The following is a 12,539-nucleotide window of genomic DNA, read 5'->3' as shown; positions in this document are numbered from 1 at the left end:
TTCATCTGCCTTACCTGCTACACTTCTCGCATTAAAACAAATGCACCTCAGATCACCTGTCCCTTTGCATTCATCATCTCTTCCCTGTCTACTCTTCCCCTTAGTCACAATGAGTATACTATCTAGTACCTTACTGGCTTTAGTTGCTGCTTCTTTACTGACCTCTAACTTCCAAATCTGGTTCCCATCCCCCTGCCACATTCGTTTAAAACCTCCTCAACAGGTGACTGTTTTATTTCATTGAACTATTTAGGTGAGGACTGAGAAATACCAAGATTTAAAAAAAAGATTGATAATGAAACAGATGGTGTGATGAATTTCCAGAAGCAACCCCATGGTCTGGACAGGGACTGCATCTTGAGATTTCCACAGCCCATGATTCTCAAGCACTGGTTCCAATGGACAGGAAGCCATGGGCTCCACAACTACCACTTCCTGAGATTGTTCCCTGCTGAGAGGGGCAGGCTGCCGAACCCAACTTCCTTAATTCCAAGGAATCAGCAATGGAGGAAGCATGTAAGGTGTGTGGAATGCTGCATTTGGAGCTCAGAATAACCAGAAGTAGGAAATTAAGAGAGTCAAGGATCATAGACATATCCATAACGTAGCAAAACAAGAAAAGTTACAATGGACAGAGACGGACACAACTGTGCAACATACAAAATCTCCAACAGTTTTCACTCATGACATAATTCAGAAATGAGATGCATTTACTATTATTATGCATTGCTATTACAGAATTTTACATTATTAGCTCTATCATTTTCACTACCTCTACTGGACTACATTGACATGATGGGTGAATCTATTGCGCCCTTTACTACTTGTGGTTTAATCTATAATCAGGAAATAATTATAAAACAATCACCATACCATTCTTTGTGGGTGAAATCTCATTGTACAAAATTAGTAACATGTGAAGAGTTCCTTTGCCTGGTATTATAGAGCAAGTGGGTCAATTTAATGCATTCTTTAATACAAATATCATTTATGTTCATTATTAACATTACACAGGGCAATTTCAGTCTATTTGCATTTAACCAAAAGTAAGCACAATAAAAACTGAAGCGTTCCATGAACTCAGAGTCGCATCCTCCTTCTTTATGTTTAACATCCTCCTTCTATACGATTTTCACCTTAGGGGTGGTGCACTCTGTATTCTCTTTGGTAGTTCCAATTTCAGTTGTAACCAGCTATCATAGTCCTCGGCAGGCATCAGAACCACCTTGTCCCGCATAAACTGTGAATTCAACGGTAAGGCAAGATAGATGATTTCAGCACTAATACTTCTGCACAGGACAGTTACACAACAGGGTGGTTGGTCTCTTTGCACACAATTTCTCTGTGCACTAGTTTCAAACCATTGACACGTTGTTTAAATAAAGCAGGCTAATGGTATTAAAATAGTGCCCAAGTGTATTTTATATGAGCTCTTATGTCTTGCACTAGAAAATTAAATCCCTCGATATTTAACATGCACCTTTGTAAATTTAGTGTAATAAGAATTCTATAAAAACCCTTTCAGCTCTCTTTACTTTATCGATGCTTTCATCTTCCAGCATGGACTAAATTTTCAGGACGGTGAGTGCTCGGCTCCCACCATCCTGAGAGTCTGCGAGAAACGTATGCCAAAAGATAATTGGCAGCAGGCAGGACTTGCAGCCAATCTTGGACAGAAGTCCTGTCTTGAAGAGCTATTGGCCAATCAGTTTGGCCAACAGCTCTCGACAGCACTGCAGTGGGCAGAAGAGGTGCTGCAATGTGTGCCTGAACCGAAGTCCCAGGACTGAATTTCGGGTAAGTACCAGGGATTCTGGAGGTGGGAGAGAAGGGGGTCCCCTGGGGGGGGTGAGTGGGGTGTGATCTCAGTGTCAGGGGATGGGCCGGCAGGGGGGAATGGGGGGGGTGGGGGGGGGCCTTGGTTGGAATGGAGAGGGCTGGAGCTCTGAGCAGAGGCCGCTCAAAATCTGAAGGGGGGTGGGGGGATCTTGGTTGGGGTGGAGAGGGCTGGAGCTACTAGATCTTTGATAGAAGGCGCCAAAAATCTGAATGGGCCTTTGGGGCGGGGGGAGTGGGGGGGTGTAAAATTCTGGCCTATGAAATAAAGGAGAATAAAGGGTTCTGTCTATGGCTTTGTGGGTGAATGCTATCGAGTGTCATACTGATTCATGTATTGTTGCTTGGTTTATGTTGTGTCACAACAGCAATTCTTCAATTAAACTCAAAATCCTATTGGCATATGGGGTGTGGGTGGGGGAGAAGTAGAAAAAAAAATGATTTGTTTTGCTATCCAGTGAGTCCAACTGGAAGATTGTGTTTTTCAGGCAAGAACATGACCGGACTCAGCTGTGATCGTTTCCTAGACAAATAGTTGACTAAACTTTCATTGCCTTAGTTTATGAACCATGAAACTATGGTCAACTGAGGCAAAATAGGGGAAGAAAATGTTATAATTTCGAGAAAAAATAAAAATAGGTCGTATTATTAGGCACAAGTGAATTCCAGAGAGTGATTTCCTGTAACATCTCCTGAGCGGTTGTGGCTTCAAGGAGTCTGAAGACAACTTTATTCAATGGAGATGAGGGGAAGCACACCTACAACATTGAAAAGTGTTGTGGTTGTTGTGCACCAATTATCTCATTCAAAGAACAATACAGCACAAGAACAGGCCCTTCCGCCTTCCAAGCCTGTAACGGTCATGATATCACCTTGGCCAAAACCCTTAGCACCTCCTTGTACCGTATGTCACTATACACAATCCTATCCATGTATTTTTCGATATGCCTTTTGAATGCCGTTAATGTATCTTCTTCCAAAAACTCACCTGGCAACGCGTTTCAGGCACTCACCACCCTCTGTGTAAAAAAACCTCCCTCGCTCATCCCCTCTAAACTTTGTCCCACGGATCTTAAACCTATGCCCCCTAGTTACTGTCCCTGCCACCATGGGAAAGAATGCCTGGCCATCCACTCTATTGATATCATTGCTAACACCCTCCAGACCAGGCAACATCCTGGTAAACCTCCTCTGCACCCTCTCCAAAGCCTTCACATCCTTCTGATAGTGTGGTGACCGGAATTGTGCGCAATATTCCAAGTGTAGCCTTAACAAGGTTCTAAACAACTGTAGCATTGTTAAGTAATGGGTTAAGAGACATTGCAATTAGTTGTCTCATTTATGTTAGGTGTTCAATGATTGTCTCATTTATGTTAAGTGTTCAATGATTTACTAATATGTAAAGGGGCTTCAGGTGGACTCTGGAGCTTGTGATGATCTGTAGAGTTCTGTGCAGAGTGAGTTTGAACCATTAAAGGTGTGTTGGTGAAAAAGGAGCTGAACTCTTGCCTCTTCATACCGCAGCATCTAGTACATATTAACAATGGTAGCAGAGGATGGTTGCCATGTAAATGTGAAGGCTTGAAAGATACAATTTTTCCAGATCAAACCAAGGAGTGAAAAAAAAGGAAACATGGCTGAACCCGGGACAAAGATGGCTGGTTATGATTATCCTCCCCTATTTTCTGAAAGGGAGTCATACGACCAATGGAGAAGTGCAGTAGTTATGTGGACTAAGGTGACTGCTTTAGGAAAGAGAAAACAAGGTATTGCATTGGCTCTTTCTCTACCATATCGCAGTAAAATCCGAAACAAAGTGCTTTCTGAGCTGGAGTTGGAAGAGTTAGATTCATAAGAAGGTCTGGCGACTTTATTACTTTATATGGACAAGATTTATAAGAAAGATGACTTGTTAAGTGCGTATGAAGCATGGTCGGATTTTGATAAGTTCCGGAAAATGGAGGATTTATCTATGGAAGACTATATAATGGAATTTGGCAGACTATATAAAAAGCTGCAGAAACACAGGCTGGAATTTCCACAGTCTGTGTTGGCCTTTAAATTACTTGACTGTGCTAGAGTGAGCAACATGGATAGGCTCCTGGTTTTGACAGGAGTTCAGTTTACGGATAACGATACCTTATTCGAACAGACAGCAGCTTTAAAAAAAATTTTGTAGAAACATTTGATTCCAATGGCTCTGATGACCCAAATAGGTCAGCCTGCTATAAGGCAGAATATGGAAGATACACTACTAACAGGATGGCGAAATCGTATGGCTACGAACAGGCCTCAAGACTATAAAAGGAGACCGAGACAAGGAAATTATGAAGACAGAAACCCAGTTAGAACCTACAATAGGAGGATGAACCCCAGAAATGCACGGGGCATGATAAATCGATGTTTTCGATGTGACTCACAATACCATTATGCTTTCAACTGTCCAACTCGTTATGATAGAGTATTTGAAGTGACACATGACACGGAAGAGTCAGAAGAGGATAAAGATAGTGACCAGAAAGAAGGCATTGTCCTATTAACAAGCTGTTTTACGCCGGTAATGAGGGTGTTGGTTGCAGAATTTTTTAACTGTGCTGTATTGGACAGTGGCTGCACATCTACTGTGTGTGGAATTGACTGGTTAAAATGTTATCTGGACTCATTGGATGCTGAAAATCGTAACTAGGTTAAGGAATTTAAAAGTTCCACAAGTTTCAGGTTTGGGGATGATAATACTCTGAAGTCGCTGAAAAGAGAGATGATCCCTTGCAATATTGCTGGAGTGAATCATTTTATAAGCACGGATGTTGTATCAAGTGAGATATCTTTGCTTCTGAGCAGACCATTGATGAAGAAAGCACACATGAAGCTGGATATGGAACAGGATAAGGCAACACTTTTTGGAAAGACGGTGGACTTACAATTTACACAATCGGGACATTATTGTATTCCATTATTGACAAATAATGTTTCAAGTAGAGTGGTTAAGGATGTATTAATGACAGTTGATAATGCGACTTTAGCTGGTAAAAAGCTTATTGTAGTAAAACTGCATAGGAAATTTGCACATCCGTCTCCTCGGAGGCTGAAAAATTTATTAAAGGATGCAGGGGTAAGGGATGATGACTATTCTAAGCTGATAGAACAGGTTAGTGATCGCTGTGAAGTTTGCAGGAAGTACAGAAGGACACCAGCACGAACGATAGTAACCCTACCTTTGGCCAGGGATTTTAATAACATTGTGGCCATGGACCTTAAGATCTGGGATAAAGCAAATAATATATTTATTTTGCATTTTGTAGATTTAGCTACCAGATTTAGTCAATCAACGATTGTACGAAGTAAAGAAAAGAGAGTAATTTTGGACAAAATTGTGGAAAAATGGATCAGGACAGGAATGGGTCCACCAGCAAAATTCTTTACAGACAATGGGGGAGAATTTGCTAATGATGAGTTTAGGGATATGTGTGAAAACATGAATATCAGAGTTATGAACATGGCCGCAGAAAGCCCATTTAGTAATGGTGTCTGCGAAAGAAATCATGCTGTTATCGATGACATGCTTCGGAACATTTTGGGAGATCGACCAAACTGCACGCTAAATTCAGCTTTAGCATGGGCGGTACATGCAAAGAATTCATTGCAGATGTTTGGGGGCTATAGTCCTTATCAATTAGTGTTTGGTAGAAATCCTAAAATTCCCTCCATTTTGGATGACCAGCCTCCAGCTTGGGAAGGGACTACAATTAGCTTAGGTTTTGCTGAACATTTAAACGTGTTACATAGCAGTAGAAAAGCTTTTTTGGAAGTCAAATCTCTGAAAGTCTCTGAAAGAATTCGCAGAGCTTTAAGACATAATGTACGGCCATCAGATGCCGTTTTTCAACAAGGAGAAATGGTATACTATAAGAGAGACAATTTTAATGAATGGAAAGGCCCAGGGAAGATCATAGGCATAGATGGCAAAACATTTATTTTGCAACATGGTAATCAAACTGTTAAGGTACATACATCAAGGATAATGGGTACCGATTACAAATTTTCAAATTTACACAGAGCAGACAGACAAGACGAGGAACCAGAGTCATCTGGTACGCATATGTTACAGAACTATGAGGACCAGTTAACTGATATAGACAGGGTTTCTGTAGAGGAACACGATACTTTTGATAAATTAGATCAGGCCATTTTTCCGAAAGGGCAACTGCCAAAGGTTGGTACAAAAGTGACATACTTGCCTGAAGGGTCTAGTCAATGGAAGGATGCAACTGTTATTAGTAGAGCAGGGAAGGCCACTGGAAAGTATAAACATTGGTTGAATGTACAGCATTCAGGGGTGGAAGTTAAGACAATGGATTGGGAAAACGAAGTTCAAAAATGGAGGGCACAGAAATGCAGTGCTAGTTCAGATAGTACATCGGATAGTGAACAGGTTCACAGGAAAAGGTCGAGAACTATTGAAAGGACATCCCGCTACAGAAGAGAAAGATCAAGCAGTAGCAGTACAGAACGAGATACCAGGCAGGAAAGGGGACGTAGTTTATCAAGATCTCGGAACAGGAGTAAAACTACGAATACTAATAGAAGTAGAAGCCCACATGCACGTGAGATTTTGACGGCTTCAAATAAATTAGATGAAAAAGTTATCAAAGATGCTAAACAGCAAGAATTGCATAGTTGGAGTGAATTTGGGGTATACTCGGAAGTACCGGATAGGGGACAAAAAGCTCTATCCCACAGATGGATTTGTACAGAAAAGGTTCTTCCAGGTGGAACTTATAAGGCAAAGGCCAGGCTTGTGGCAAGGGGATTTGAAGAAAACTTAGACGATCAGGACTTAAGGGTAGATTCACCTACAGCAGGAAAGATTATTTTAAGATCTTCTTGGCTCTATTAGCCACAAAGGCATGGGACTGCAAATCTATAGATATAAAAGCTGCCTTTTTGCAGGGGCATCAGCTCCAGAGAGACATTTTTCTCCGTCCTCCTAAAGAAGCAGCTAACACAGATGGGGTACTGTGGAAGTTGAACAAATGTGTACATGGATTAAATTATGCATCTAGAGTGTGGTACTTTTCGGTGAGGTCAGTCTTGTTAAAGTTAGGCTGTTGCCAGTTGAAAGCAGATCCTGCAATGTTTTACTGGCACTATAAAGGAAATCTTGCTGGCATCTTCATGATGCATGTCGATGATTTTTTGTGGGGTGGGACTAGTGATTTTGAAGCTATTATAATCTCTGGTTTGAGGAAAGAATTCAGGGTTGGAAGTCAGGCTTCCGGTGCATTTAAATATATTGGTTTGGAAATCGGACAGACTCGGTTAGGGGCAACTTTACGTCAGCAATCTTACTTGGAAAGCATCAGTCCAATAGCAATTAGTCGTGGCCAGATTTCACAAAAAGACGCAATGGTTTCGAAGATAGAAAAAGAGCAACTGCAAAGTTTAATTGGGCAACTGAACTGGTTAGGAAGACAGACTAGACCGGACATGAATTTTGATGTTTTAGAGTTGAGTACAAAGGTGAATGATCCCAAAGTGGAAGACATAATAAGAGCAAATAAAGTGTTGGCCAAATTAAAAATGCAGGAATGTGTTTTGAAGTTCCCTGTTTTAGGTGATCCTAGGCATTTGAAACTCATAGTTTATAGTGATGCGTCCTATGCAAATTTATGTGATGGAGTTTCAAGCGCAAGAGGTTTTATAATTTTTCTTTTGGGGAACAATGGTAAATGTTGCCCTCTTGTGTGGGAAACAAAGAAAAGAAGGAGAGTGGTCAAAAGCACTTTGGCTGCTGAGACATTCAGCTTAGTGGAAGCGGTGGATATGGCCTTTTATATAAGTCAGATATTGACAGAAATTTTGGGATTAGAGGATTTAGGTAATATACCTATTGACTGTCACATTGACAATAAATCTCTGTGAGAAAATATGCACTCTACAAAAAGTGTCAATGAAAAGAGGTTACGGATAAACATCGCAAGTTTAAAGCAGATGTTGGACAGACGGGAAATAACAAAAATTAAATGGGTTGACAGTAGCTATCAACTATCAGACTGTTTCATGAAAAGAGGGGCTAGTTCACAGAAACTTTTAGATATCGTGAATGAAGGGCGCCTGTTTTTTTTTATTCTACTTTTAAAAAAGGGGGAATCAGGTGTGTGTTTTAGTTTCTTGAAATTTTAGTTTCTTGAAATTTTGTTTTTACCTCATTGTTTTTTTTTCTCCAAGGAAGGGGAGGCTGTTAAGTAATGGGTTAAGAGACATTGCAATTAGTTGTCTCATTTATGTTAAGTGTTCAATGATTGTCTCATTTATGTTAAGTGTTCAATGATTGACACTGATATGTAAAGGGGCTTCAGGTGGACTCTGGAGCTTGTGATGATCTGTAGAGTTCTGTGCAGAATGAGTTTGAACCATTCAAGGTGTGTTGGTGAAAAAGTAGCTGAACTCTTGCCTCTTCATACCACAGCATCTAGTACATATTAACAAGCATGACTTGTCAGTTTTTATACTTCCTGTGACATTCCTGCAAAGGTTCTTCAGAGTAAGATCCGAGGTTCAATTCTCTTCAATTGATTCAGCGTTGACCTTCCCTCAAGAAGGTCAGAACTAGAGTTGTCCACTGATCACTGCTCAACTCCATTTGCAATTCCTTACACAATGAAGCTGACCCTGCTTGAATGCAGCAAGACTTGGGTGAGGACTGATAAGTGACAAGTAATATTTGCACGAAACAAGTGGCAGGCAATAACCTTCTCCAGCATGAGAGACACCAACCACCACCCTTCCCTTGACATTCAAAGGCATCACTAAATCTCCTAGCATTAATGTCTTGCAGGTCAGCAATAACCAAAAGCTTAATGGAACCAGCTATATAAATCGCCGGGCTACTAGAACAGTTCAGATGTTGCATACTTTGATAATGCCTGAACTTCCAACCTCTTAAAACCTCCCCACCATTGATAAACCTCAATAGAGAATTACAATAGAATATTCAGCGACCTTCCAGATGTAGCTCCAATAATAATTAAGAAGCTTGATGCAATCCAGAACAAATCAGTTTCTGTAACTGGCAGCCTTGCCATTGTACAGCTTTAAAATTTATTTTAGAGTACCCAATTCATTTTTTCCAATTAAGGGGCAATTTAGCGTGTCCAATCCACCTAGCTTGCACATTTTTGGGTTGTGGGTACGAAACCCACGCAAACACAGGGAGAATGTGCAAACTCCACTCGGACAGTGACGCAGAGTCGGGATCAAACCTGGGACCTCGGCGCCATGAGGCCGCAGTGCTAAGCCACTGCGCCACCGTGCTGCCCCTCCATCGTACAGCTTATCTAGCACCAGTGCATTGCAGTGCAATATGTGCAGTCTGCAAGGTACACTGCAGCAACCCATCAAGCTGCCTTCAATTATGCCTCCTAATCCTGTGACCTATCTCTCAGAAAGGACAAGAGCAGCAAGATTATGGTAAAAACCTTCACCTCCAAGATGTGAATGAATCTGAGTTGGACACAATGACAGCAGCAGACCTAGAAGGAGATTCACTGCCACCATCAGTGGATCAGCAATAAATTCAGCCTTGTCATTGTTCTCCCCTACTGTGCCAGCGAGTGTGATTTGAGATGTTTGCTCAGCTCCCTTAAGAAGCTGCAGATTGGAGAATTAATTGGAATACCTTCACAAGAACAAATATGAAGCAGTATTTCAGAGACTCAGCAAAACCTTCCTTCCTCAACATTTTCACTAAGTATATTTCTTATCGAAGCGATATTGTCCGCTACTCTTTTCACTGGGTCGGGAGATGGATCCTCACCTCAATAGCTGCACAAATATCTGGAGAACAGAGCTCCCAGTTTCGCAGCCCATTAAGCACTTTGAGGAACTGATGTGGCCGAACTCTGAAGCTCTGCCGTTCTCCAAATTTTCCCAACCTTTTCAGTATTCGGCTCATCTTTAGATTTTCTTTTACAGCCTCAGGAACTCGAGACAATAGGTTAGAATACCTGAAAAAAGAATGAAAGACACCAGTACGCTGTGGTCCATTGGTAACAACACTGAGTATTCCTCATGGTAGCTGTTAACTCGAATTGTTCCCCACTGCTGATGGGGTTGACTCTTGCCAGTGTATGCATCAACAACTGCCATCTGCATTATTTAATGGCCACTTTGTGCACAAGGCTGACCGTGGCAGAATCGTCAACCATGATGACCCGTCATGTCTGAGCTATAAAACGCATGCACAATGACAGAGCATTATCTTTACCACTTCATTTTGGCTGATGTGCGGCGTCTTTTACCAAAAATGGTATGGGGTAGCACAGTGGTTAGCACAGTTGCTTCACAGCTCCAGGGTCCCAGGTTCGATTCCCGGGTTGGGTCACTGTCTGTGCGAAGTCTGCACATTTTCCCCATGTGTGCGTGGGTTTCCTCCGGGTGCTCTGGTTTCCTCCCACAGTCCAAAGATGTGTGGGTTAGGTGGACTGGCCATGATCAATTGCCCTTCGTGTCCAAAAAAGGATAAGTGAGGTTACGGGGATAGGATGAAGGCTTGGGCTTGAGTAGGGTGCTCTTTCCAAGGGCCAGTGCAGACTCGATGGGCCGAATGGCCTCTTTCTGCACTGAAAATGCTATGATTAATCTCGGTCAGTCTGTAGTCCAGGAACGTTACCATGCCAAGGCATTCACAGTGGTGTCAGTAATGATCATTAAATAGAGGTTTCCCCTTCCCATTTGTCAGGAGGCTCCAAAGTCAATAATATTACTCCACTGCAACCCAGCTGAGAACAACTACCTCAGCACAGACTAGGGATCAAGTGAGGAACCTCCATGACTTGCATGGTTCAATTCCCCCATTGATCAGGGCATACAACACTAAGGCATTGGAGGAGCTAGGAAGCAATCCACTTTAATAAATCTAATTTACGTCAACGTTTTTTCTTCTTACCCCCTTTCCTTCTTTTTACTTATTTTTCTTCTTTATGGTATTACTGCATTAGAAGGAAAGACAATAATATAGACGTCATCTGACACTCACCAGGTCTCTGCAATTATTGGCACTTTATCTCCTTTAGACTCCTGAAGCGACCTCTGCATATCCTCACTGTATGTATAAAAGCTGGCTATGTTGTCTAAGGCAAGAAATTTGCACTTGCTGGTCTCCCATCGTTTCCTAAAATTTCCAACAGAACCTTTAGACAGGAATGAGTTAAACATCATCACTTCCATTTACAATAGCACTCACAACTTCCCACCTGCAAACAGCTTTTTCAAATGTCCAGTCGGATTTAGAGGGAACAGGAAAGGCGTTTTGGGTCTTTGTCACCTCTTGCATTTTGGACATGCCTAGACACCATGCAGGATCTGCCAATACCATGAAATGAAATGAAAATCGCTTATTGTCACGAGTAGGCTTCAATGAAGTTACTGTGAAAAGCCCCTAGTCGCCACATTCCGGCGCCTGTTCGGGGAGGCTGGTACGGGAATCGAACTGTGCTGCTGGCCTGCCTTGGTCTGCTTTAAAAGCCAGCGATTTAGCTGAGTGAGCTAAACCAGCCCCTATGATTTAGAACTGAGCACAGATTTTTCCCTCCCAAGAACCACTGGTGCATGTACAGTAGCTACTTTTTGCCAGTAAAAAAAACAGATTGGGTGGAATTCAAATGGGGCAAGAGGTGGGATCATATCTGGCTTGCTGAAAACCTCCACAAGTATTCATGATTACATCATGAAGCAAACTAGTAGGTGGTGTAAATAGTCTTTTAAAGGGGATAATGAAAACAAGTTGAAATCTTAGAAATTTCCAAGCAGCTCATTGAAAACCCAAACTACTGTTCTAAAACTAAACAGAAGCAATCCAAGGCACAAACCTATTGCCTGATAATTTCCGTTTTGGAGTTTAAGTACGGTAGCGGGTGCAGAAGAGGGAGTGATTTCCCCTGGGCGCTGGGGCAGCTGACCACGCGCGAGCTTGCACTGTCCAGCTGATTATAGGTGCATTCACACGGAGCTTGCTTATTCTCGCAGTGCGGACAGGCAGGCTATATTTAAAGAGCATTCTGACAGTCGGCACTGTCCTTTCCTGTTGTGGAAATTATAATAAAGACAAATTCTTCGAGGTTCGATTTAAGGAAATTTATTTGGCACAAATATTTGCGGAGTGGGCCGTGGTCTGGTTGCATAGCCATTCCACAGAGTTATACAGTTGAATACCATTATATTTATAGTGTGAAATAAACAACTTTGAAGAAATAAACCTTGGGAACGTACGCAAGAGGAAATATGAATGTTTTGCCCTTGGTTGAAAAACAATTCGAGTACGCATTTTGTTGTCCTTCGGAAGAACAACTTATTATCATAACAAGGCCAAGTCCAAAATACTAAGCAGTATTCTGTTTACGTTACCTGACCTATTTATTCTTGGTCAAAAGCAGTGTTAAACTATAGTCAAGCATTCCCAGCATGCTTCTAAGTGGGCAACTCATTCATTTATCTTCCACAGTTCCACCTTTGCCTCGCTACTGCTTCACGGCATCCTCCACATAACTTGCACTGTCACCACCCAGTCTCAAGCATAGACTGGCATTTACAAACACTCCCCAAAAGAGAACAATGCACAGAATCATAGTGTTTTACAGCACAGCAAGGGGCCCATCATGTCTGCACCAGCCATCAAGCACCTATATATTTTAATCCCATTTTCC

The 12,539-nt window shown here is 41.9% G+C and overlaps 1 protein-coding gene across 3 annotated transcripts in view; it reads right to left on the bottom strand.

Annotated features, from left to right (window-relative positions):
* Positions 1–691: 691 nt before the first annotated feature.
* LOC119962971 (coiled-coil domain-containing protein 60-like) overlaps positions 692–12,539 on the bottom strand; it is a 129,083-nt gene continuing 117,235 nt past the window's right edge. For all 3 annotated transcript variants that reach the window (XM_038791381.1, XM_038791391.1, XM_038791399.1), the window contains 3 exons: positions 10,874–11,008; positions 9,653–9,842; positions 692–1,240 (listed from right to left, as the gene is read on the bottom strand). In XM_038791381.1, the coding sequence (XP_038647309.1) occupies positions 1,133–1,240; positions 9,653–9,842; positions 10,874–11,008 (433 nt within the window). In that variant the 3' untranslated portion in view covers positions 692–1,132. The remainder of the gene's footprint in view (positions 1,241–9,652; positions 9,843–10,873; positions 11,009–12,539) is intronic.

This window comes from Scyliorhinus canicula, chromosome 1, assembly GCF_902713615.1.
Source record: "Scyliorhinus canicula chromosome 1, sScyCan1.1, whole genome shotgun sequence".
NCBI lineage: Eukaryota > Metazoa > Chordata > Chondrichthyes > Carcharhiniformes > Scyliorhinidae > Scyliorhinus > Scyliorhinus canicula.
Note: the sequence above shows the minus strand (reverse complement) of the source record. Positions and strands in the feature narration are given on the sequence as shown.